Here is a 23,536-nt window from a genome sequence, read left to right on the forward strand (position 1 = left end):
TTTCAGGGGCACACCCCCTTTCTCACAGCTAAGCTAGGTTTTGTGAGTACCCATTTTGTTAACATTCTCGTCCTTTACAATAAATCTCTGGCAATGCACTAGGTGTTTACGCCTTAGTTTGAGCTTAGTTTGAGCATACTGTGCCAAGGTACTATAAGGTTTACAGAACAATGCCATTTTTATAATTGTATGTTTGTACTTAACTCATGCAATATATATACCATGGTTCTTTTTGGTTTTTATAAAGCTTGTGGTTAAAGTGATATTAAAGTCTTGTGTTTTTTTTTTTAAATAACAAACATGTTATACTTACCTGCTCTGTGCAGTGGTTTTGCACAGAGCAGCCACGGATCCTCCTATTCTTGGGTCCCTTGTCAGCACTTCTGGCCCCTTCCTCCTGCCAAGTGCTCCCAGAGCAAGCAGCTTGCTCTGGGGGCACCCAAGCAGGCTCCTTCCCAAGCCGCGGCTCTGTGTGTCTGTTCACACACAAAACCGCTGCTCGGCCCTAACCCTTCTGTCTTTTCATTGGCTCACTGGCTGTGATGGACAGCAGCAGGAGCCAATGGCTCTCGCTGCTGCCTCAGCCAATGAGGAGGAAGAGTCCCTGGGGAGCTGAGGCTCTCGTGCACATCGCTGGATCGAGATGGGGCTAAATACATACAATTCTGTTACTATCTCTGTGACTAATGAAGGAGCTTTACAACTTTTTATTTATTGTCTTTTGTTGCAGGTTTATTGGAACATGCTATGCTCTGTTCTGGTATATCTTCTCACTGGCACATGTAGCGCTCTTTGTGACCAGATTTAGTTACACTGAAGAACTGCAGTCATTTGTGGGAGCTCTGATTGTTGGAACATATAATGTGGTCGTGGTGATTGTACTTACCAAGCTTCTGGTGGCCATGCTGCACAAAAGCTTCCAACTCATAGCGGTAAGTTGAAGAAAAATGTTTACATCAATGATAATAGAGAGATTTTTAAGACTAACTGTACCCATAAGACTCTTATTTTCATGGAAGAACATTGAAGGTTTTATGTCTATTGAGTATTCACCAAGGGATCTGTGAAGCATAAGAAACTCTTCTAGCTAATGAAAACCTAATGATGGTGCTTCTATTGGTACAGTGAGGGGGAAAATGGTCATAGCTGATCCTCTCAGTTCCAGGGACCCCATTAAAGTTTCTACATTTTCTACCCTCATCCCTACTAACTGAGGTCCATAGATGTAACCAGCAATCTGATAATGGTCTTGATGCTGCTTACAAAAGGGTTTGGGTAGGGGATTATGTGTGTTCATAAACAAGCATCAGAAGAAGTAGTTCAGTTTTCATTTGCTCTATAAAAAAAGGCTTACAATTTAACATAATTTTCTCAAGCAGCATTCAGATTTTGTAATTCTAATGTCCCGTATACACAAGCGGAAATTCCATCAGAAAAAACTTGGATGGTTTTTCCGACGGAATTCTGTTCAAGCTTGCCTTGCATACACACGGTCACACTAAAGTTCTTTGAACTTTCGAGCATCAAGAACGCGACGAGCCAAGAAAATGAAGTTCAATGCTTCCGAGCATGCGTCGAATTGTTTCCGAGCATTGCGTAGGAATTATGTGCGTCGGAATTTGTACAGACGATTGCATTTTCGGATAGGAACTTTTTGTGACCGAAAAATTGAGAACCTGCTCTCAATCTTTTGCTGGCTGGAATTCCGCCAGCAAAAGACCGATGGAGCATACACACACGGTCGCATTTTCCGACCAAAACCTCTCATCGGTCTTTTGCTGGCCGAATTTCCCATCGTGTGTACGGGGCATAAGAAGTTTAGTGTAGGTTTACATTTTTGAGTTTATGCAGTAATGTTGTTCTTGTGTGATGTTAAGTCATTAACTGCTTCTGAATAGTTGCATATACCTAAATCTTAAGAAAAAACATTTTTCAGAAAGTGATAGCGGACAGTTTTGCTACAATGACAGCTGCTAGATCAATCTGAAAATAACCTGGCCAGTACACAGCTTGAGGGATATTTACCAAGTGCACAAACCAATAAATGATCCTTCTATACTTTCCCTACTTGTATAGAAAAGTGAATGGACAGCTTGGAAAATCACATTTAATTTTATATTCTTAAATCATAGATGAAAAGCAGAAACCCAAAACTGCACATTACTACTTTGTAGAATGTATAAAGGCACTAAGTTGTAGTTTTCCAATTCAGGAGAATACATGCCTGTATTTGCTCATTTAAAAGCAATCAGATACCACTCTGTATAGTTCAGCTTAAATGATCGCTCAACTTAACATATATCTGATGCCAAAACTGTTTTTTTCTCGTTTAGGATAAAGTCGGCAAAGATTAAAAAACAGAATTTTGCTTACCCACTCTGCAATAAAACTCATCAATAGAAATTAATAAATTCATAAAGTGCTGTTACGTGCAGTAAGAATTGATAAGTTCATAAAGTGCTATTATGTACAATAAAATTCATATATGATGGGACAAACTCCAAAACAATGTACTAATGTGTCCTAAAATTCATAAATGAACCTTTCAAAGTACATATGTAATACAAAAAAGTGCCCAAGTGCTCAAAAAGTCCCAACACACAAATGTAACAAATAGTCCATTAAAGTGACTTGTGCTCAGTGCATGTCTTCAAAGCAATATTCAGAGTGCTACCACCACACTTCCCCGTCAGGGGTCACATTCACCAATAGATATTGACCCCTGCTAATAAGAAGGTCAAACTGCACCCAAACGTAGTCCACTGTCTCCTTTAGGTCCCCATCAGGAGCATCATGAGAATAAAAAATATTCAAACCAAGGAAACCATCATAGTGCAACAAGGCTTGATTGTAAAATCCCCAAATAAATAAAAAGTAATGCATTCACAATCTTGTGTGCCCTCCTGGCACCCGGAATGACTTCCCAACAAAGATCTTTAGGAGCACTGCTGCTCCGTGCCACTATAGAGCCAGCATGTGCTCCAAATGACTGAAGTGATGTCACAACTGGAAATATTGCCTCTATGCTTTTCCTCACATCCAGGACCTCATCAGGAAGCTTCTTGATGAGGTCCTGAATGTGAGAAAACATGTAGATCAGTGTAGTGCTGTTTCTCCACTCCCACCTCTCTGAGCCCTTTATGCAGCTAAGAACAGAGATTATGTGATCACTTATAAAAAAAAAAAAAGAAAAAAGGGTATTTACAATATGTATATTTTTAACATATATAAGTATATATAAACATTTTGCCTGCAAATGTTTTGCCTTTCTATGAATGTTGTTTTTTTTTTTTTTTTTTACAAGGTAAGGGTTCACATATACTATACTATATAAGTATTTTCATGTCTGCTTGTAACAATGTCCAACTTTCAGCTCCATATGCGACAAATGGTCTGAATAGGGCTGAACCTCTGTTGCACTTAACAGAATATTAGTTTGATCTGCTTTAAGAGGCCATGACACCATCTACTGATATGTCATTATATGTGCTATAATTTGTCCACAATTACCATTCTCTGATTTTATCATTGTATTAATATAAGAAAAAGAGTTTACCTGTTCAAAATTTCATGTCCCCATCTTTTAAGTTCTGTGTGGTTCATTTTCGGCTTTCCCATCATTTTTAGACACACAAGTATCCTTCTAATTGCTGTCTTTTCCATGACCAGGGAAGCTGACATTTGTGCATCCTTGGATTAAAGAACGACATCTGTATCATCAGCATACTGTATCTCAGCATCTGTACCAGTGCTACATTAAAAAAAATACATCGCTTTGCATAACCCTGATTAAAACCTTTGATAATATTCAGGGCCCTTGACAAGGGTCTGTGCTGTAGTTTTTGTTCCAAGTTGCCTTCCCTCATGGCTGTAAACAGCTGCTTTTATATTACGCTATAATACACTGCTCTAAAATCAACAAGCAGGTGATTCCATGCTCATAGGGCTTTTCAGGTATTTGCCTTAGAGAAATTTGTATCTATTGTTGATCTTTCAGTTCTGAATCCGAGCTCTTTTTCACATATGGTTTAGATGTTTCCACTATATGGTGAATCTTCTAGATAAATTTTTTTTTAGGCAGAGCTTAGTTGGGATATGCCTCTGTAGCTTTCACAATCCAAGGGGTCACCTTGCCTAAACAATGGGCATAGTGTACTGGTATTTAATTTCAATGGAAGAGATTCTTCTTCCATATCATATTACAGGAGCATAGATGTTTTCATGAATGTTTTCTCTTTTATGAGTTCAAATTGGATACTATCTTCTAAGGAGCAGGGCCCTCTGATTCCTACTGTATCAAAGTGTATTGTATTTGTACTGTCTACCCTCAAGTTGTAAAGCGCTACGTAAACTGTTGGCGCTATATAAATCCTGTATAATAATAATAATCTTTTCTGAGTGCCTTGTCATTTCTTTGAATGGTGGGTACCTATACATTTTTCTATGGGGTAGACTGGGTGAGATCCTTCAAAACTGGTCAGCTGGATGCTTGTGGTATTATTTTCATCTGCCTCTTCTAGATTTAATATAATGTTCAGTCCACATACCTCCTTATACCCTAATGGCTGAACCTAAGATATGTCTTGCATCTAAAGAAGAACAGTTTGCAGGGCCCTTTGTTTCTTTATGTGTACTTTCTTCAGATTGTGAGTACCTCTTGATACTCATAAAATGTATTCCTTATTCTAAATTGTACATATTCTAGGGGAAAGTGCATTCATTCACAGTTTGCTTTAAAGTATTACTTAGATTAAATCAAATTCCAAAAGCCTTCTCTTATGGGTCACAACTATAAAAAAATGTGTTGGTTTTGTCTTCCCTACTACCACCCGGCAACTCATCATATGTATTCTATACCCGATATATCCACTTCCACTTAAATAATACTTAAATAATAGGTAGAGGTTTCTTCTGCATATCCTGTATCATGCCTGACATGACAAACAAATGTACAAAACTGAATGCTAGGATGCAGTTTGCTTTCTGATCCCTGTGTTTCTGGGTTGCTTGTGCAAATGCTCTTCCCGGTATAGAGAGCAAAATTCTTCTATATGCTAATTTAACTTTTGACAGCTGCTAAGCTGTGGAAATCATGGGTTCTGCCATCCAGTCTGGGTAATGAAAATGGGACAATATTAGTCCGTATTACACTGCTAAATCACTAATGCAAAAGACAATCTTAACATGATAGGAGAAAAGTAAGAACCCACCCACCTGGGTGGAGACAACGTGCTGATAGCCCAAAATGTATTGACAAAACTAGATAAATGCTCCCAAGGGCTTTTAGGTAGCTTAGAAAGGTTAGACTACATCAAGCACACATACAAATGTCTTTATTTGTACAAAATATGAGTATAGAACATCAATTAAAAACCACATGAGCTCTATGCATGATTTTCATATACAATGGGATGTCAAATTTTAGATAACAAAAAACAAGAAATGTATATGTTAAACTGAGTGCTAAGAAAATACATTTCTGTTTTTTTGTTATCTGCCAAAGTACAATTGGACATCTCATTGTATATGAAAATCATGCATAGAGCTCATGTGGTTTTTAATTGATGTTCTATACTCATATTATGTACCAATAAAGATTTTTTTATATATACTTTATATAGTCTAACCTTTCTAAGCTGCCTAAAAGCCCTTGGGAGCATTTATCTAGTTTTGTCAATATTAACAAGATTTAGCCATTTATTAGTCACACACACATATGCATACAAACACAAGAAAGCACATCAGTGAAAACAATCAGGCTTGGTTCACATATATGCGAATTGGATGCGTTTTTAACCGCATGCATAACATGTGTATCAGACCAGCTTTCAATGGGCCCGGTTCACACATGTCCGGGGTGGCTGCGGTCCGTTATTTAAAAGGGTCCTGTGCGATTTTGGGTCCAGTTTAGGTACACATTCATGTAAAAATTGGCAACTGGAACCGCACTTGAACCGGTGAACAAAGCCGCAGCCAGACATCTGTGAACCTAGCCTTAAATAGTAAGCAAATAGTACAACCTTCCTTACAAATTTATCCATAGAGACAATGAGGATGATTTTCTAAAGACAAACAGGCTGTTCACTTTGTAATAGATATTTTTCCTTAGTTTAGTAAATAAGGTGAAGCTTTTCTGATTTCCATAATCCAATCATGTGCAAGCAAAAATATTAGGTTTTTTTTTTTCCTAGCATGTGATTGGGTATTCTTTGCAAAGTGAATATTAACCACTTTAACCAAGCTAAGGGAAAATTCCATTGCAAAGTGTAAATTTCCTTGTAAAATGAACAACCTATATGCCTTTAGTAATTCATTCCCAGTAATTCTTGAAGTGAAGGCAAGTATTACTCATTGATACTCTGCTGATCACTGGATACATCAATAATAAGCAATGATCAAAGAATGTAGACAACTGTATTTTCCAGTGATAAACATTCTACCCACACATCTTGAAATAAGTAGAAATACAAATAGAGGGTAAACAAAGTGTAAAACTATGTTACATACCAGACATCATTGGGCAGCAAGGAACTATTGTACATTAGGTAGTCGCAATAGCCAAGTTGAAATGTTGGCTGCTCAGTTAAGCCTATAAGCAATGTGCAGGGGGAGTAATATCGCAAAGTAATACACAGATCTCTATCTTGTTTATATGGCAGCTTAAGTATTCACTTGTTTTTGTTGAATGTTATTCTAAAAAGTGCTGTGATCGTTTATTCCCCAGCCAAATACTTCAGGGTGTCTGGACTCCTACAGATGCATCCAAGGTCATATCATCATAACAGATTCCACTCGGTTTCTTCCTATCATGCCTTCTTTCAGTAACTATTATCTTTTTTTTTTGTGTTCTACTTCCAGAATCACGAAGATAAAGAATGGAAGTTTGCCCGGGCCAAGTTGTGGCTCAGCTATTTTGATGACAAATGCACGCTTCCTCCACCTTTCAACATTGTTCCCTCTCCCAAGACAATTTGTTATTTGTTCAACAGCTTGAGCAAGTGGATTTGCTCTCATAGTCCAAAAGGAAGAGTCAAACGGCAGAACAGCCTCAAGGTAAGATATTTCATAGTAATCTCTTTCTAAACAGTACCGGTCAGAATAATATTCATGTAATCTGGTAAATTCAAACTAACACAGAAGGGATTGTAGAAGTATGTAGTATGGGCTTGCATTGGGAAGGGATGTTAAAGGCAGTGCATCCTGTTCAATTACTTGGTAACACAAATTGCTAATCAGCCAATTACATGACAGCAACTCGATGCATTTAGGCATCTAGAAGTGGTGAAGGGGACTTGCTGAAGTTCAAACCGAGCAATCGAATGGGGAAGAAGTTATTTAAATGACTTTGAACATGGCATGGTTGTTGGTGCCAGACAGGCTGGTCTGAGTATTCCAAAAAATGCTGATCTACTGGGATTTTCACACACAACCATCTCTAGAGTTTACAGAAAATGGTCTGAAAAAGAGAAATAATCCAGTGAGCGGCAGTGGTGGGGAAGAAAATGCCTTGTTCATGTCAGAGGAGAATGGGCAGACTTGTTCAAGATGATAGAAAGGCAACAGTAACTCAAGTAACCACTCATTACCACCAAGGTATTCATAAACTCATCTCTGAATGCACAACACATCGAACCTTGAAGCAGATGGGCTACAGCAGCAGAAGACCAGACCAGGTGCCACTCCTGTTATCTAAGAACAGGAAACTGAGGCTACAATTCGCACAGGCTCACCAAAAATTGGACAATAGGAAATTGGAAAAAAGTTGCCTGGTCTGATGAGTCTCGATTTCAGCTGCGACATTCAGATAGTAGGGTCAGAATTTGGCATAAACAACATGAAAGCATGGATCCATCCTGCCTTGGTTAGGGGTGGCGGTGTAATGGTGTGAGAGAAATTTTCTTGGCACACCACAGCCTACCTGAGTATTGTTGCTGACCATGTTCATCCCTTTATGACTACAGTGTACACATCTTCTGATGGCTACTTCCAGCAGGATAATGCACCATGTCACAAAGCTCAAATCATCTCACCACTGGTTTCTTGAACATGACAATGAGTTCCCTGTACTGCAATGGCCTCCACAGTCACCAGATCTCAATCCAATAGAGCACCTTTGGGATGTGGTGGAACAGGAAGTTTGCATCATGGATGTGCAGCCGACAAATCTGCAGCAACTGTGTGATGCTCTCATGTCACTATGGACCAAAATCTCTGAGGAATGTTTCCAACACCTCGTTGAATCTTTGCCATGAAGGATTAAAGCAGTTCTGAAAGCAAAAGGGGGTCCAACCCAGTACTAGCAAAGCGTACCTAATAAAGTGGGCGGTGAGTGTATGTGCCCGGTTACCTACCAAGCACAATGGAGTTTTAAAGCATAATTAAAGACAAAACCTTTTCTCCTTGGGTAGGGGAGGGTAACAACACCTGTCAGTTTATTTGCCGTATGTATCCCATTGTGGAGATTTCCCTCCCCTTCCTGTCCCAAAGCCAAAACAGAAAGTGAGAGGAAATTTCTCCAAAGTGAGGGAATCTTTGGTTGTCTCCAGAACTAGTGTTACCATCGCAAAATGTCCCCTCTGTTCTTATTCAGGTGACAACCCAAAATTTGGGATTTTCTTTCAATTTCACTTAGTGATAAAGATCACAGGACAAATAGAAAGGTTGAATCTACCTAACTGGGACACAGACAGCAATAAAAACATCACAGATGTTCTAAGCCTTCTCCACTCTATCCAAAATTAAAAAAAACAGTTTTGCCTTTATTTATACTTTAAGTATGTACTGGCACTACTGCCATCTCAGTACCTTTCTTTGCCTTAACGGCAATTTTCTGTAGTAAATATTTCTGTCTTATACAAACATGGAACAAGGTGGAGCAGCCTGCATAATCTTACAGTAGCCAACAAATCCTCTCAAGCAGGCCAGTGTTTCTGCCAAATCCCCAAATTTTTAGTTTTCCAGTCCAGGAAAACAATTGAGCACACCTTTATATGTAGGGACCCTGCCTTAAGTAGGTGTGTCCTCATTCCAAATTTAGTGTTGCATCTAGGCTTTAGTCAGCCAAAGTTCAAACTAATATTTTTTATGTTATCGTTGGGTTTTCCCTAAATTCAGAAATTGTTTGTTTCTGCCTGTTAGAGCGGAGTGTCCCTGGCAGACAGAGCAAGAAGAAACAATGTTACTGAGCTATGAATACTTATTCCTCTCTGGCAAATCGCTAGGAGGTTTATTGCCAGTGGTGCATGCTGGAGAAGGATACATATATACAGGATGACGTTGGAGAAGGTTCCTTGAGTCCTGAGCTGTTGGTAGGAGAGGAGGCTCTATTAGAGGTCTTTTGCCCCCAAGTCTGCTGCCTAGAGAGCAAGCTGCTGAAGGGGGCAGCTTAGCCTAGGCACATGGAATTTATGCTACCTTGCATCCAGTAAGAGTGGAGCAGGAAGATGGCTGCCTGTATGGAGCATTGTGAGAAGAGGCTTTACTGCTGAATAGTGTCCTGGAGGGTTGAGTACAATTTTCTGACAGTGGACATTGGGGAGGTTGTGGCTGCTCATCCCAAGAGGTGCTACCTAGTTGTGTTTAATAGCTTATCAAGACAGATTGTTGGTCTCGGCATAAAATATAACGTTCCACAGCTTGTATTGACTGTTGCTAGAAGAGAAGTATGGAGTAATTTTTGCCTATTTTCAGATATCCTGTGACCTAATCCTCTTTCCCTGAGTTTATCGTGCTGCAATTAACTCTTCAAAAAAATTCCTTTCACCCCACAAAATGTCAAGCACACAGAGTTTCCACAGGATCCTCATCTACCTAGGGATTGGGGGTGCTTCATGTAAATAAATGTTAACCAATCAACGTGTAGCACTACCCATGTAGGGGTCGCTGGCAACCGACTCTCCTATTCCTGCACAGCCAGGAATGAAGGGATTTATAGGATGCCCAGCAGATGATGAACACAGCAAACCATGGGGACAATCTTCCCCTCTCTGTACATAGTTACATAGTTAGTCTGGTTGAAAAAAGACGCAAGTCCATCTAGTTCAACCAATAAAAAGGGGAGAAGAAAAAACAAACAAAAAATGTTTACAATCCTATATAGACAGTCCCATGCCCACAGTTGATCCAGAGCAAGGCAAAAAACCCCAGCAAAGCATGATCCAATTTGCTCCAGCAGGGGAAAAAATTCTTTCCTGATCCCCCAAGAGGCAAATCGGATGTTCCCTGGATCAACTTCACCCAAGTAAATGTACATATTAAATTATGTACATTTAGGAATGAATTCGGGCCTTTTCAAAGCAATCTACTGAGCTGGACAGAACTAGCTCTTGACGGAGTCTGTTCCACATTTTCACAGCTCTTACTGTGAAGAAGCCTTTCTGTATTTGGAGATTAAATCTCCTTTCCTCCAGACTTACAGAGTGCCCCCTTGTCATCTGTGATGACCTTCAAGTAAATAACTCAACACCAAGCTCACTATATGGACCACTTATGTATTTATACATGTTGATCATATCCCCACTTAATCTCCTCTTCTCAAGATAGAAAAAATTCAGTTCCTCTAATCTCTCCTTATAGTTGAGCTCCTCCATGCCTCTCATCAGTTTGGTTGCTCTTCTCTGCGCTTTCTCCAGTTCCCCAATATCCTTTTTTGTGAACTGATGCCCAAAAACTGAACATGTATATTCCAGATGAGGTGTTACTAATGATTCATACAGGGGCAAAATTATATCTCTCTCTCTGAAGTCTTTACCTCTCTTAATACAAGAAAGACTTTGCTCGCTTTGGAAACCGCAGCTTGGCATTGCATGCTATTATTAAGACACAAGGATATAGGCGCCTCTGGGTGCAGATATAGGACAAGTTTAATAACACTTAGTACAGGCAAGTCATATTTGAGAAGTCATGAGTAGGCATGGATATGTCCCAGCAAGGGGGTAATCTGGTCATCAGTTTGTCAATCCGTTCCTTCAAGGAAGAGGCGCTTTGCTCCAATTGGTAGTAGGAAACTGGCCACGGTGGAGACAACTCAGAACGAGGCTTGAGGCGCAGTTGGTATGCAAGTGAGGAGGGATGACGTCACTGGAAAGCAACGCGTTTCTTGAGCATGCACGTTGCAGATGATAGGGCAGCCACGCTCCTTTTTCCAGCTGACATGTGGAACTCGGGATTTACAATTTAAAGTGTGCAGGGGAGGGGCCAATATAATAGGTACATAATGATTGGCGACACACTGAGGCAATGGCTCAATGGCTGATTCTATATCTAGGTAGAAGACATCACTATGAGATGGCAATTAATATCGGACAAGGGACAGTGGGTTTTTAATAATTGCTAGATAAAAACTTTTTAAGAAACAATGGATTAAAAAGCAATGATGTACAATCACAAACACACAATAAACAGCAGCATTATTAGCGAATGACTCATATGAATAATGACAAAAAATCAAACAGTAATGGACTAGATCAATGATAAGAACATGGTTATAAGACTGTATAATTATACAGAAGGAACATATATTTAATAGGGGAACCAAGAAAAATTGATATAATAAAACCAAAATAATAATAAAAATAAAATAAAATTAATAATAAAAACTATTAAATTTAATATAATAGATTATTAATTGATTAGGAATTAGAAATTAATTATTAAGTGGTGGTAGGGGAAAGGGGGGGCTGGGGTGGGGATTTGTTATTATCTTTTATTTTTCATTACTCATTATTGCTGGTTCCCCATACTCAAGCAGTAATTTAGGTAAACAATAAAGACAGACAAATTTTGATTGATAGCAAATGTATGTATAAAATGTATAAACACATATATGTATATATACATATGTCTATATTAGTGATAATCATAGTATAACTGGATGATAGGACATAGAAGGGGGGGGGGGGGGTTATATGTATTTGGTGGGAGGGGAGGGAGAGTTATCAAATTAAAAATTAATTAAAAATTATGAAAGGTAATGAAAATTGATACATATTAAAGGAATTTATATAATTACATATAGTCTGAACTATCATATTCTTACTTGTCTGCATTAGTCAATACAGGATAGATGTTAGATAAGTGCAACACACTGCATTTACAAGGTACAAGCAATGTGTGCACAGCCTTACCTATATTTGTACATAGATCCTGATGGTAACAGGTTTGTCAGAGACTCAAGTACAAGGTCAATGATAGATACCAGTGGTGGGTCAGGGAAACTACACTTAATAGGGAAGGGGGTTTGACATGGAGCGTAACCATACTTACGAATGCCCGCCACCCCCAAAGGAAGACCAACCTAAGGAGTATAGATATAACATTGTTATGTATATGGCATAGCTGGTATAAATACAGATAAACATGTGTCTATGCCTATATCATATGTATGGAAAAAGTCATGTTAACTACTTAAAAACTAGGCCTCTTTTTCAGACTCGGTGTTTACAAGTTAAAAACAGATTTTTTTGCTAGAAAATTACTTAGAACCCCCAAACATTATACAGTTTTTTTCTAACACCCTAGGGAATAAAATGGAGGTCATTGCAATACTTTTTGTCATTTGTCATTTGCGCAGCGGTCTTACAAGCGCACTTTTTTGGGAAGAAATTCACTTTTTTGATTAAAAAAATAAGACAATAGTTAAAGTTTTTATATTGTGAAAGATAATGTTACGCCGAGTAAATTGATACCCAACATGTCACACTGCAAAATTGCGCCCGCTCGTGGAATGGCGTCAAACTTTTACCCTTAAAAATCTTCATAGGTGACGTTTAAAAAGTTGTACAAGTTGCATGTTTTGAGTTACAGAGGAGGTCTAGGGCTAGAATGATTGCTCTTGTTCTAACGATTGCGGTAATACCTTACATGTGTGGTTTGATCACCGTTTTCATATGCGGGCGCTACTCACGTATGCGTTCACTTCTGCGCGTGAGCTCATGGGGACGGGGCGCTTTAAAAAAATTTTTTTTTTTTCTTATTTATTTTACTTGATTTTATTTATTTTTTCACAGTTTTTTTTTTTTTTTTTTTAAATGTAAACATCTCTTGTATCACATCCCTTGTGATAGAAAAAAAGCATGACAGGTCCTCTTAAATATGAGATCTGGGGTCAAAAAGCCCTCAGATCTCATATTTGAACTTAAATGCAAAAAAAAAAAAAAATTTGTCATTTGAAAGAATGACAACAGAAAAATGGGCGTATGAGCGGAAGTGACATTTTAACGTCGCTTCTGCCCTGCTATAGTATGGAGACGGGTGGGGGTCATCTTCCCCTAACTCGTCTCCATACCCAGCCACGGACAGGTCCCGATCGCCTCCGCTGCTGCTGATGGCTCTGGTATTATCTTAAACAGAACCGCCGGCTCTAAAGATGGATACCTCAGTTGTGGCAGCAGCTGCTGCCATTACTGAGGTATCCATCTTCAAACTGCCGACATATATGTACAGGAGTCGGTCGGCAACTTAGTTATCTCGATCCTTTCATTGATACCTCCTGGTGAGAGAACATCTAGATTATATATCCAGTATGTTTCTCTAGCACACAGTTTTTTTTAATCTTTCAGCTGCAGAGAGGGATCTAGAAATCTGTTCGATGACCCATACTTTTAGTCCAGTGGTGGGTTCGTGGTGGACCTCTGCAAGTGCCGTGGGACACTGTGTGGGTCCTCACCCCCCTCGCTGAACCATCTATGCTCGCTGAATCTCTGCCTTAGGCTCAGATTGTTCAGCCAACATAGACCAGGCCACAGGGACAAGTGAGGCCATAGACAACTTAGTCCGATGAACAGTTGTAAAATTCTTTGAGTTGGTAAGTTTTTCCTTTTGTGCTAAAGGATTTTTGACCATGCTGTACAAACTTACATGTTTTGCATAATGTTTTACAGCATTGGTACAGCATTTGCCTACCAATGGTATCAGTACAGGCACAGTAGGTGGAGCTATAGTGGATTTAAATTAGCTTGGAGCAATTTTATTTTTCAAATTTGGGGCCCTACATTATGTAACCCTAGGGTATGCGGGGAGAATGGTTTTTAGGTGCGGATCTTGTTATAGGATATCCCAATGATTTGTTAGTATATTTTCCATCTTTTTATATTGTGAATGGAATGTGATTACGAACCTAGTGAAGTGATCCTTCAAATTTTGACTGGTTTTGGGGGTTTTCCATGAAGGTAAAATTCATATGCTTGTTCCACTAGGTTCTCAGGATACTGTTTTCAAGAAATTTTCTTTTTAGGTTGGCACTGAGTACTACATAGTAAGTATCTTTAGTACAATTTTGTCGTAATCAAAAAAATTGCCCCTTAGGGATGTTATTGATCCATTTGGGATAATGGCAACTTCCAAAATGCAAGTAGGAGTTGCCTGCGGTTGGTTTTGATTATTTTTGTGGATATGGTTAATTTCCCAAAAACCCATTTGCCCCCATTGCAGTGCCTTGTTGTTGCAGATAGTAATCTCTTGAAAGACAAAAACAGCGTTTCAGAACATTCCATAGCTCAACTCACCAACCAGTCTGCCAACTGACCAAATGAACCTGTCCAACGGTCTGCATTAAAAACAAGGGTTTAGTTAGCACGCATTTGCAAATGCATGCATAAGCTGCAAGGCCTCTTCACCGCACCCTGTGTATGCTTGCAGTCCTAACGCTACTGCATTTATAAGAGTCTCCACAATGGAAGTACATGCATTAAATGGTTAGATGAGGGGCAGGTGGGACACACTGTACACCTTTGCTGCCATTGTGCTCTTGCTGGGTGTCCAGTGTGTTCCTGTTCCTTTAAGGGGGATTGGGCTGCCTCCAGGCCCACCTGCCCCTTATCTATCCATTTAATGCATATGGAGACATTGTGGAGACGCTTATAAATTCAGTAGCGTTAGGACTGCAAGCATACACAGGGTGCCGTGAAGAGGCCTTGCAGCTTATGCATGCGTTTGCAAATGCGTGCTAACTAAACCCCTGTTTTAACGAAGACTGTTGGACAGGTTAATTTGGTCAGTTGGCAGACTGGTTGGTAAGGTGAGCTATGGAATGTTCTGTTTTTGTCTTTCATGTGATAGCCCTTCCATGTGCTCCTTGCTGTGAAGGCCAGTTATAGGTGGGGGCAGGGGCCATTTGCTTGTTACAGATAGTAATCTCTGTCAAAGATGAAATAATTATGCGTCAAGTAAAATTTGGTTGCCTCCACAATGAGGGTGGCCTGTCGGGGGTTGATTAGTGGATCCATAGCCAAGAATGGTTCCAGGGCCATTAAACCAAAGCTTTTGGGGATGGAGGGGTAGAGAGAATTGACATCAAGTGAGAGCCACACATAAGTTGGCTCCCACCTGTAAGGGGGCAGAAGTTCCAGTAGGTGTGCACCATCACGAATATGTGATTGTAGTTGATGTACAATGGGTTGTAAGAATCGGTCTATATATAAGCAAAACCTGTGGTGACGCTGTCCATTGCTGCTACAATGGGCCTACCTCGGGGATGATCTAGGCTTTTGTGAATCTTAGGAAGATGATAAAAGTATGGTATTTGGTAGAATGCTTTTTGTAAAAAGGAGCTTTCCATTTTAAAAATGATGCCATCCTTAGATGCAGTTGAGATCAATATGTCAGTTTCCTTGGCAAAGTCAGCGGTGGGGCCCTTGTTAAGTTTGACATATGTTGCCTTATCTGAAAGAAGTCTGTTTGCTTCTTCCACACAATCCGTCCTATTTTGGAGGACAATCCCTCCACCCTTGTCCGCAGATTTAATGACAACATCTTGTGCTTGCATTAACTGGGCTTTGATTTCAGATGGAGAGAGATTGTTTGGTTTGGAAGTAGAGGTGGAGTTGCAGAGTTTCAATAAGTCTGCATAAACCACCCTATAAAAGCTTTCCAAATATGGACCTTTAGACTGTGCTAGGTAAAAAATGGATTTGGGTGGGGAGGAATGAACTATAGGAGGTGATGTGGCCAGATGTTGTGTAAGTAATCTTAGTGACTCATCCTCAGTGGATAGTATGTCTAAACTATCAATAGTTTTACTTACCTGAGCCCCGTATTTCTGTCGGTGGAGACGCACTCTCCCTCTCTCCACGGGGTCCCGGCTTTTGATTGGATAGATTGATGGCAGCACAACCATTGACTCCCGCTGCTGTCAATCAAATCCAATGACGCGAGCACCGGAGGAGGGGCCGAGTCCGGCATTCGTGTCTATGGATGCTGGACTCGGGAGCGCGCCCACAAGCTAACCCTCCAGGAGAGTGCTTCTCCTAGGGGGTTATCTGATTTGGGGAGGAGCCACGAAAGCCGCCAGGGGACCCCAGAGGACGAGGTTTGGGGCTACTCTGTGCAAAACGAGCTGCACAGTGGAGGTATGTTTTTTTTTTTTTTTTTTTTTTTTTAAAAAGAGCCTTTACAATCACTTTAAATATTTGTATCATTTTTGGTGCCTTTGGGCATTTTGGTTGTTTTCTGGTTCGTCCTCCTCTAGAGCCTCCTGTGAGTTTTCTTTTTCTGGATGATGATGATGCTGGAGGAGGACTGGGCACTAAAAAGAAGAAGTTTAAGGATCTGTGAGGGGGGATGCAGTGCATATTGTGAAGGCCAAGTAAATAGAGGGTCTAGAGGGCGGGTCTTGTGGGACCCCCTATTACCATCCTATATGGTCCATGGACTTTTAAATATATTGACAGATCAAGGACTCTTGTCATTTCATTATTATGTTTGCATAGATCACTATGCTTTTAAATTAATTAATTTATGTTTAATAACACTGTGGGATGTATATTTTTCTAGTTCCCTGTGCTTTTACAGGTATATCATGCTATATTCTTAAGCTTATGATTAGGGATGAGCTTCGTGTTCGAGTCGAACCCATGTTCGACCCGAACATCTTCTGTTCGCCCGTTTGCCGAATTGGGAATGATATGGGCCGTTCGCGCCAAATTCGTGTGGCGCGTCATGGCCCATAATTCACTGCGGCATCGCAGTGCATTGCTGGCTGATGATTGACCCGCATGCTTGGCCAATCACAGCGCCGTCTGTAGAGAGAGCTGTAATTGGCCAAAGCCAGGGTGGATTTGCCAATTATGGCTCAGGGGTTTTAATACATGCCCCACACTATATAAGGCCGCCTGCACGGTGGCCCTGTGTAGTGTGTGTTCCGGCCTTGAGAGACAGAGAGACAGTGTCATTTGATTTAAGTTAGATAGATTAGGTAGGACAGTCAGTCAGTTAGCTGCACTTACAGTGTATTGTGTGTATATATATGCATCCCAGCTGTTGTGTGTGTATGTGTGTATATATATATATATATATATATATATATATATATATATATATATATACACTGTATTCAGTTTAGCTAGATCCATTCCTATTATCTTCCTACTGACAGGCAGGCTTGTGTTGTTACAGTAGTTACAGCTACCTGAAGAAAATTACTGGTGTTCTTCTGATCCTATTAGTACCACAGTCAGGCAGCTAGACTATTTACAGTTAGTGTAGTGCGTCCCCTGAACAGTGTTCAGCTAAAGCTACAAGTTAGTTTAGTGTGACCTCTGCACAGTGTTCAGCTAAAGCTACACGTTAGTGTAGTGCGACCTCTGCACAGTGTTCAGCTAAAGCTACAAGTTAGTGTAGTGCGTCCTCTGAACATTGTTCAGCTAAAGCTACAAGTTAGTGTAGTGCACAGTGTTCAGCTAAAGCTACAAGTTAGTGTAGTGCGTCCTCCTCCCCGGTGTTCAGCTAAAGCTACAAGTTAGTGTAGTGCGACCTCTGCACAGTGTTCAGCTAAAGCTACAAGTTAGTGTAGTGCATCCTCTGAACAGTGTTCAGCTAAAGCTACAAATTAGTGTAGTGCGACCTCTGCACAGTGTTCAGCTAAAGTTACAAGTTAGTGTAGTGCATCCTTTGAACAATGTTCAGCTAAAGCTACAAGTTAGTGTAATGCACAGTGTTCAGCTAAAGCTACAAGTTAGTGTAGTGCTTTCTCCTCACAGTGTTCAGCTAAAGCTACAAGTTAGTGTAGTGCGTCCTCCTCACAGTGTTCAGCTAAAGCTACAAGTTAATGTAGTGGGACCTCTGCACAGTGTTCAGCTAAAGCTACAAGTTAGTGTAGTGTGTCCTCTGAACAGCGTTCAGCTAAAGCTACAAGTTAGTGTAGTGCACAGTGTTCAGCTAAAGCTACAAGTTAGTGTAGTGCGTCCTCCTCACAGTGTAGTTAGTGTAGTGTGACCTCTGCAAAGTGTTCAGCTAAAGCTACAAGTTAGTGTAGTGCGACCTCTGCACAGTGTTCAGCTAAAGCTACCTGTAGAAGGTTGGTGGTGTTTTCCTGATTCTATCACTACCGCAGGCAGCTACATTATTTACACGTTAGTGTAGTGCGACCTCTGCACAGTGTTCAGCTAAAGCTACCTGTAGAAGGTTGGTGGTGTTTTCCTGATCCTATCACTACCGCAGGCAGCTACATTATTTTAACGTTAGTGTAGTGCGTCCTCTGAACAGTGTTCAGCTAAAGCTACCTGTAGAAGGTTGGTGGTGTTTTCCTGATCCTATCACTACCGCAGGCAGCTCCGTTATTTTAACGTTAGTGTAGTGCGTCCTCTCTACAGTGCTCAGCTAAAGCTACAAGTTAGTGTAGTGCGACCTCTGCACAGTGTTCATCTAAAGCTACCTGTAGAAGATTGGTGGTGTTCTCATACTACAGGCAGGCAGTTTATTTTGCTAGCTGCAGTATCAGTATATATATATATATATATATAGATATATAGATATATAGATATATATCTATATATATAGATATATAGATATATATCTATATATCTATATATATATCCCAGCTTAGTGCAGCTACATCTCACTGTAGGCCATTAGTATGTCTGGAAGGCCAACAAGGAGAGGCAGACAGTCACAAGCCAATAAAAGAGGGCAAGCAGGCTCTGTGTCTAGAGGCAACAGTGCTGGTCGTAGAGATGGTGTATCCTCATCAGCACATGGCCATGGGACATGCTTGGCCTTTTTTTCGGCAGCTGGCCACGTTGAGCCGCAACATGCGGAAGACTTGGTCGAGTGGATGACCAAGCCATCATCATCCTCCTCATCCTCTCTCACCCATGCTCAGGGTACTTTGTCTGGCAAAGCAGCTGCCAACGCGGCCTCATCCCTCGGCTCAATGGCATCAGTGACTCCTTCCGTAGCCCCACCATGTCCTCCTGAGGAGTCCCTCGAACTGTTTGACCATAGTGTTGGGTACATGCTCCAGGAGAATGCCCAGCGTTTAGAAGGCTCTGATGATGATACTGAGCTAGATGAAGGCAGTAATGTGAGCACGGACAGAGGGGGTGCCCAAGAAGGACAGCAATCTGGCAGTCATGCTCCCCCTGCTGCAGCATACTGCCAGGTTTGCTCCAGTGATGAGGAGGGAGGGGATAATGAGGTCACTGACTCAACGTGGGTGCCTGATAGGAGAGAGGAGGAGGAGGAGGCACATCACCAACGAGGGAGGATGTCCTCCAGGGATCAGCCTAAGGGCAGCACACTGACTGCATCACACTGCAAAGCTCCGCATGTGCAGGGCACTTCTGTCTCTGCGCGTTATTCCAAAAGTTCTTTGTTGTGGGCCTTTTTTGAGATGAGTGCATCAGATCGCACCGCTGCTATTTGCAACATATGTCTCAAGGGTATCTTGCGTGGCCAAAACATCTCCCGCTTGGGCACCACATGCTTGACCAGACATTTGTTGACCTGCCATGCAGTTCATTGGCAAGCGTATCTAAAAGACCCGCACCAAAGAACAAAGAGGACCTCTCCTTGCTCCTCATCAGCTGAGATCTCCAACCCCACTATACCTTCAGTCCTCTCTGAGACCTGCACTGAGAGGAATGAAGGTGTAGAATTAGGTGTGTCACAGCCAAGTACTTGTGGGCAATCTGCTTTCGGTACACCGATGTCAGATTGTACAAGGCAAATTTCCCTGCCCCAGCTGCTGCACCGCCGAAAGAAGTTCGCTCCCAGCCATCCACATGCCCAGCGGTTGAATGCTAGCTTGGCAAAATTGCTAGCACTTCAACTGCTACCTTTTCAGTTGGTAGACTCTGCCCTCTTCTGTGAGTTTGTGGAATGGGCGGTTCCTCAGTGGCAGGTACCCAAACGCCACTTTTTCTCACGGAAGGCGATTACGGCACTCTACCGGCATGTGGAAGGCAATGTCCATGCCTCGCTGGACAGGGCGGTCAGCGGTAAGGTGCATATTACCGCTGACTCATGGTCCAGCAGGCATGGACAGGGACGTTACCTAAGTTTCACGGCGCATTGGGTGACTCTGCTGGCAGCTGGGAAGGATGCAGGACAAGATGCAGCAGTGTTGGAGGTTGTTCCACCACCACGCCTCCAAAATGCCACTACTAATGATTCTGACACACCTCTCTCCTCCACCCCCTCCTCTTCTTCTTCCTCCATGGCCTCTTCCTGTGCTTTGTCCTCGGAACCAGTGGTGCTCCGTAGGCGTTCAAGGGGCTACTCAAGTATGGAGGCCAAAAGATGCCATGCGGTGCTTGAGCTGGTGTGCTTGGGGGACAGGAGCCACACTGGGGCAGAGGTTCTGTCAGCTCTGCAGGGGCAGGTTCAGAGGTGGTTGACGCCACGACAAATTAAGGCAGGAATGGTGGTTTGCGACAATGGCACCAACCTCCTCTCCGCCCTCCGACTGGGACAAATGACCCATGTGCCCTGTTTGGCTCACATCCTTAACTTGGTGGTGCTGCGGTTCTTGGGCAGGTATCTGGGCTGCAGGCCAGGAAAGTCTGTGTGCATTTCCGCCGGTCATATAATGCCAGCGCTCGGCTGGCAGACCTCCAAAAGGAATTTAACCTGCCCAAGAACCGCCTAATCTGTGACATGCCCACCAGGTGGAACTCAACGTTGGCCATGCTGCAGCGGCTGCACATGCAGCAGAGGGCCATCAATGAGTACCTGTGCGACTATGGTACCAGGACAGGGTCAGGGGAGCTTGTTTTTTTTTTTTACCCCACGCCAGTGGGCCATGATCAGGGATGCATGCACTGTCCTGTCACCATTTGAGGAGGCCACGAGGATGGTGAGCAGTGACAGTGCATGCATCAGTGACACTGTCCCCCTTGTCCACCTGTTGGAGTACATGCTGCATGGAATAATGGACAGGGCACTTGAGGCAGAACAGAGGCAGGAAGAGGAGGACTTCCTTAGCTCTCAAGGCCCCCTTTATCCAGACAGGGTTCCTGCATGCCTGCCGATCACACAGGAAGAGGACGAGGAGGAGGAGGAGCATTGTGTCAGTATGGAGGTGGAGCCTGGCACTCAGCATCAGCAGCAGTCTTTAAGGGATCATTTACAGTCCCAAGAAACACATGGACTTGTACGTGGCTGGGAGGAGGTGGCTGCGGATCATGTCGTCCTTAGTGACCCAGAGGACTCTTGACCGAATGCCTCAGAAAACCTACGCTGCATGGCCTATCTGATCCTGCAAAGTCTGCGGAAGGATCCCCGTATTCGTGGTATCAAGGAGGGGGATCGTTACTGGCTGGCAACCCTCCTTGATCCACGTTACAAGGGTAAGGTTGCGGACCTTATCTTGCTGTCGTAGAGGGAGCAGAGGATGAAACATCTTCGGGAGGCCTTGCAGAAAGGTCTGTGCAATGCGTTCCCAGAAACTGGGAGGTTACAAACTCCTGTTTCTGGACAACGTGTTGCTGAGGCTTTGGTCAGTCAAAGAAGGAACGGTGGAGAAGGTGGCCTTCTGACCAATGCGTTCAGACAATTTTTTAGTCCGCAGCCCCAAGGTATGATCGGTTCCAGCAACCATCGCCAGCGTCTGTTTTACATGGTGCAGGAATACCTAGGGGCAAGATCTGACTTGGACACCTTTCCCACCGAAAATCCTCTGGGTTACTGGGTCTTGAGGATGGATCACTGGCCAGAGCTTGCACAGTATGCAATTGAGCTACTGGCCTGTCCTGCATCCAGCGTTCTTTCGGAAAGCACATTCAGTGCTGCTGGAGGCTTTGTAACCGATCACAGGGTGCGTCTGTCCAGCGACTCGGTCGATCGACTGACCTTCATAAAAATGAATCAGTCTTGGATCACCACCAGCTACCAAGCACCTGATGCTGATGTAACCAAATACATTTTTTTTGACATGTCAGATCCCTTCAAAGACTGCCTGAGTGACTATCCTGTTATACTGAGTAATTATTCTCTTCCTCCTCAATGATCATGATGATAGCTTGTAAGAACATTTTTGGTTCTGGCCGCCGCCAGTCCCGCCACCAGTGCCTAAGGCCCAATTTTTCAGCCCCTGTTTAACAGGGGCATGTAATTACAATTTTTCATGCAATTCTTTGCAGCAGGGCTAGTTCCTGCGCTCCAACTAGAGTATCTGTGAGTGGTTGCAGTGTTGTGGCACCAGCACCAGTGCCTAAGGCCCAATTTTTCAGCCCCTGTTTAACAGGGGCATGTAATTACAATTTTTGATGCAATTCTTTGCAGCAGGGCTAGTTCCTGCGCTCCAACTAGAGTATCTGTGAGGGATTCCAGTGTTGTGGCACCAGCACCAGTGCCTAAGGCCCAATTTTTCAGCCCCTGTTCAACAGGGACATGTAATTAGAATTCTTGATCTAATATTTCACAGCAGGGCCCGTTTCTGCGCCCACCAAGAGTATCTGTGAGGACTTACAGTGTGGTGGCACCAGCACCACCACCACCACCAAAGGCCCAATTTTTCTGCCCCTGTTCAACAGGGGCATGTAATTACAATTCTTGATCTAATATTTCACAGCAGGGCCCTGTGAGGGCTTACAGTGTTGTGGCCACAACAACACCTAAGGCCCAAATTTCTGCTGAGTATATAGGGCAGGCCCCTACTTTCAAACATCCAACTTACAAACGACTCCTACTTGCAAACAGAAGGAGACAACAGGAAGTGGGATGAAATCTACCCCTAGGAAGGTAAATTCTCTCCTGTAAGAGTTAATATGGGAAAAACTTTTCTCCTTTCCACTGATGCTTTATCACCAATCCTTGTTTCACAAAAAAACCCAAATTTTCAAAAAACATTTGTCATTGGGACAAAAAGTGAGGTGAAATCTTCTGAAGAGGAGCACAGACAGCAAAACAAATGTCACAGGGGTGATAACCCTTCCCTAGGTTTTCCAAAAAGCTTAAAATAGATTTTTTGGCTGGAGCTAAACACGTTAAAAATGTACCAGTTCAAAATTACAAACAGATTCTACTTAACAACAAACGTACAGTCTCTGTCTTGTTTGCACCGCCTGTATGCTGCTGTTCAGAGTATATAGGGCCTGGGGGCCCCACACCTTTCCTTTTTTAATTTGGGTGCGGGGTTCCCCTTAATATCCATACAAGACCCAAAGGGCCTGGTAATGGACTTGGGGGTACCCATGCCGTTTGTCTCACTGATTTTCATCCATATTGCCAGGACCCGACATTACATTAAAGCCACAAGCAGTTTTAAATGACTTTTTTCCTTTAAAAATGACATTTTGTGCAGGGACTATTCTAAGCATGG

At 42.3% G+C, this 23,536-nt stretch overlaps 1 protein-coding gene across 3 annotated transcripts in view; it reads left to right on the forward strand.

The window, feature by feature from the left end:
* TRPC1 (transient receptor potential cation channel subfamily C member 1) overlaps positions 1-23,536 on the forward strand; it is a 214,791-nt gene that overhangs the window by 110,685 nt on the left and 80,570 nt on the right. For all 3 annotated transcript variants that reach the window (XM_073625879.1, XM_073625876.1, XM_073625877.1), the window contains 2 exons: positions 731-932; positions 6,859-7,053. In XM_073625879.1, the coding sequence (XP_073481980.1) occupies positions 731-932; positions 6,859-7,053 (397 nt within the window). The remainder of the gene's footprint in view (positions 1-730; positions 933-6,858; positions 7,054-23,536) is intronic.

The sequence above is a fragment of the Aquarana catesbeiana genome, linkage group LG04, assembly GCF_042186555.1.
Source record: "Aquarana catesbeiana isolate 2022-GZ linkage group LG04, ASM4218655v1, whole genome shotgun sequence".
In the NCBI taxonomy this organism is placed as follows: Eukaryota; Metazoa; Chordata; class Amphibia; order Anura; family Ranidae; genus Aquarana; species Aquarana catesbeiana.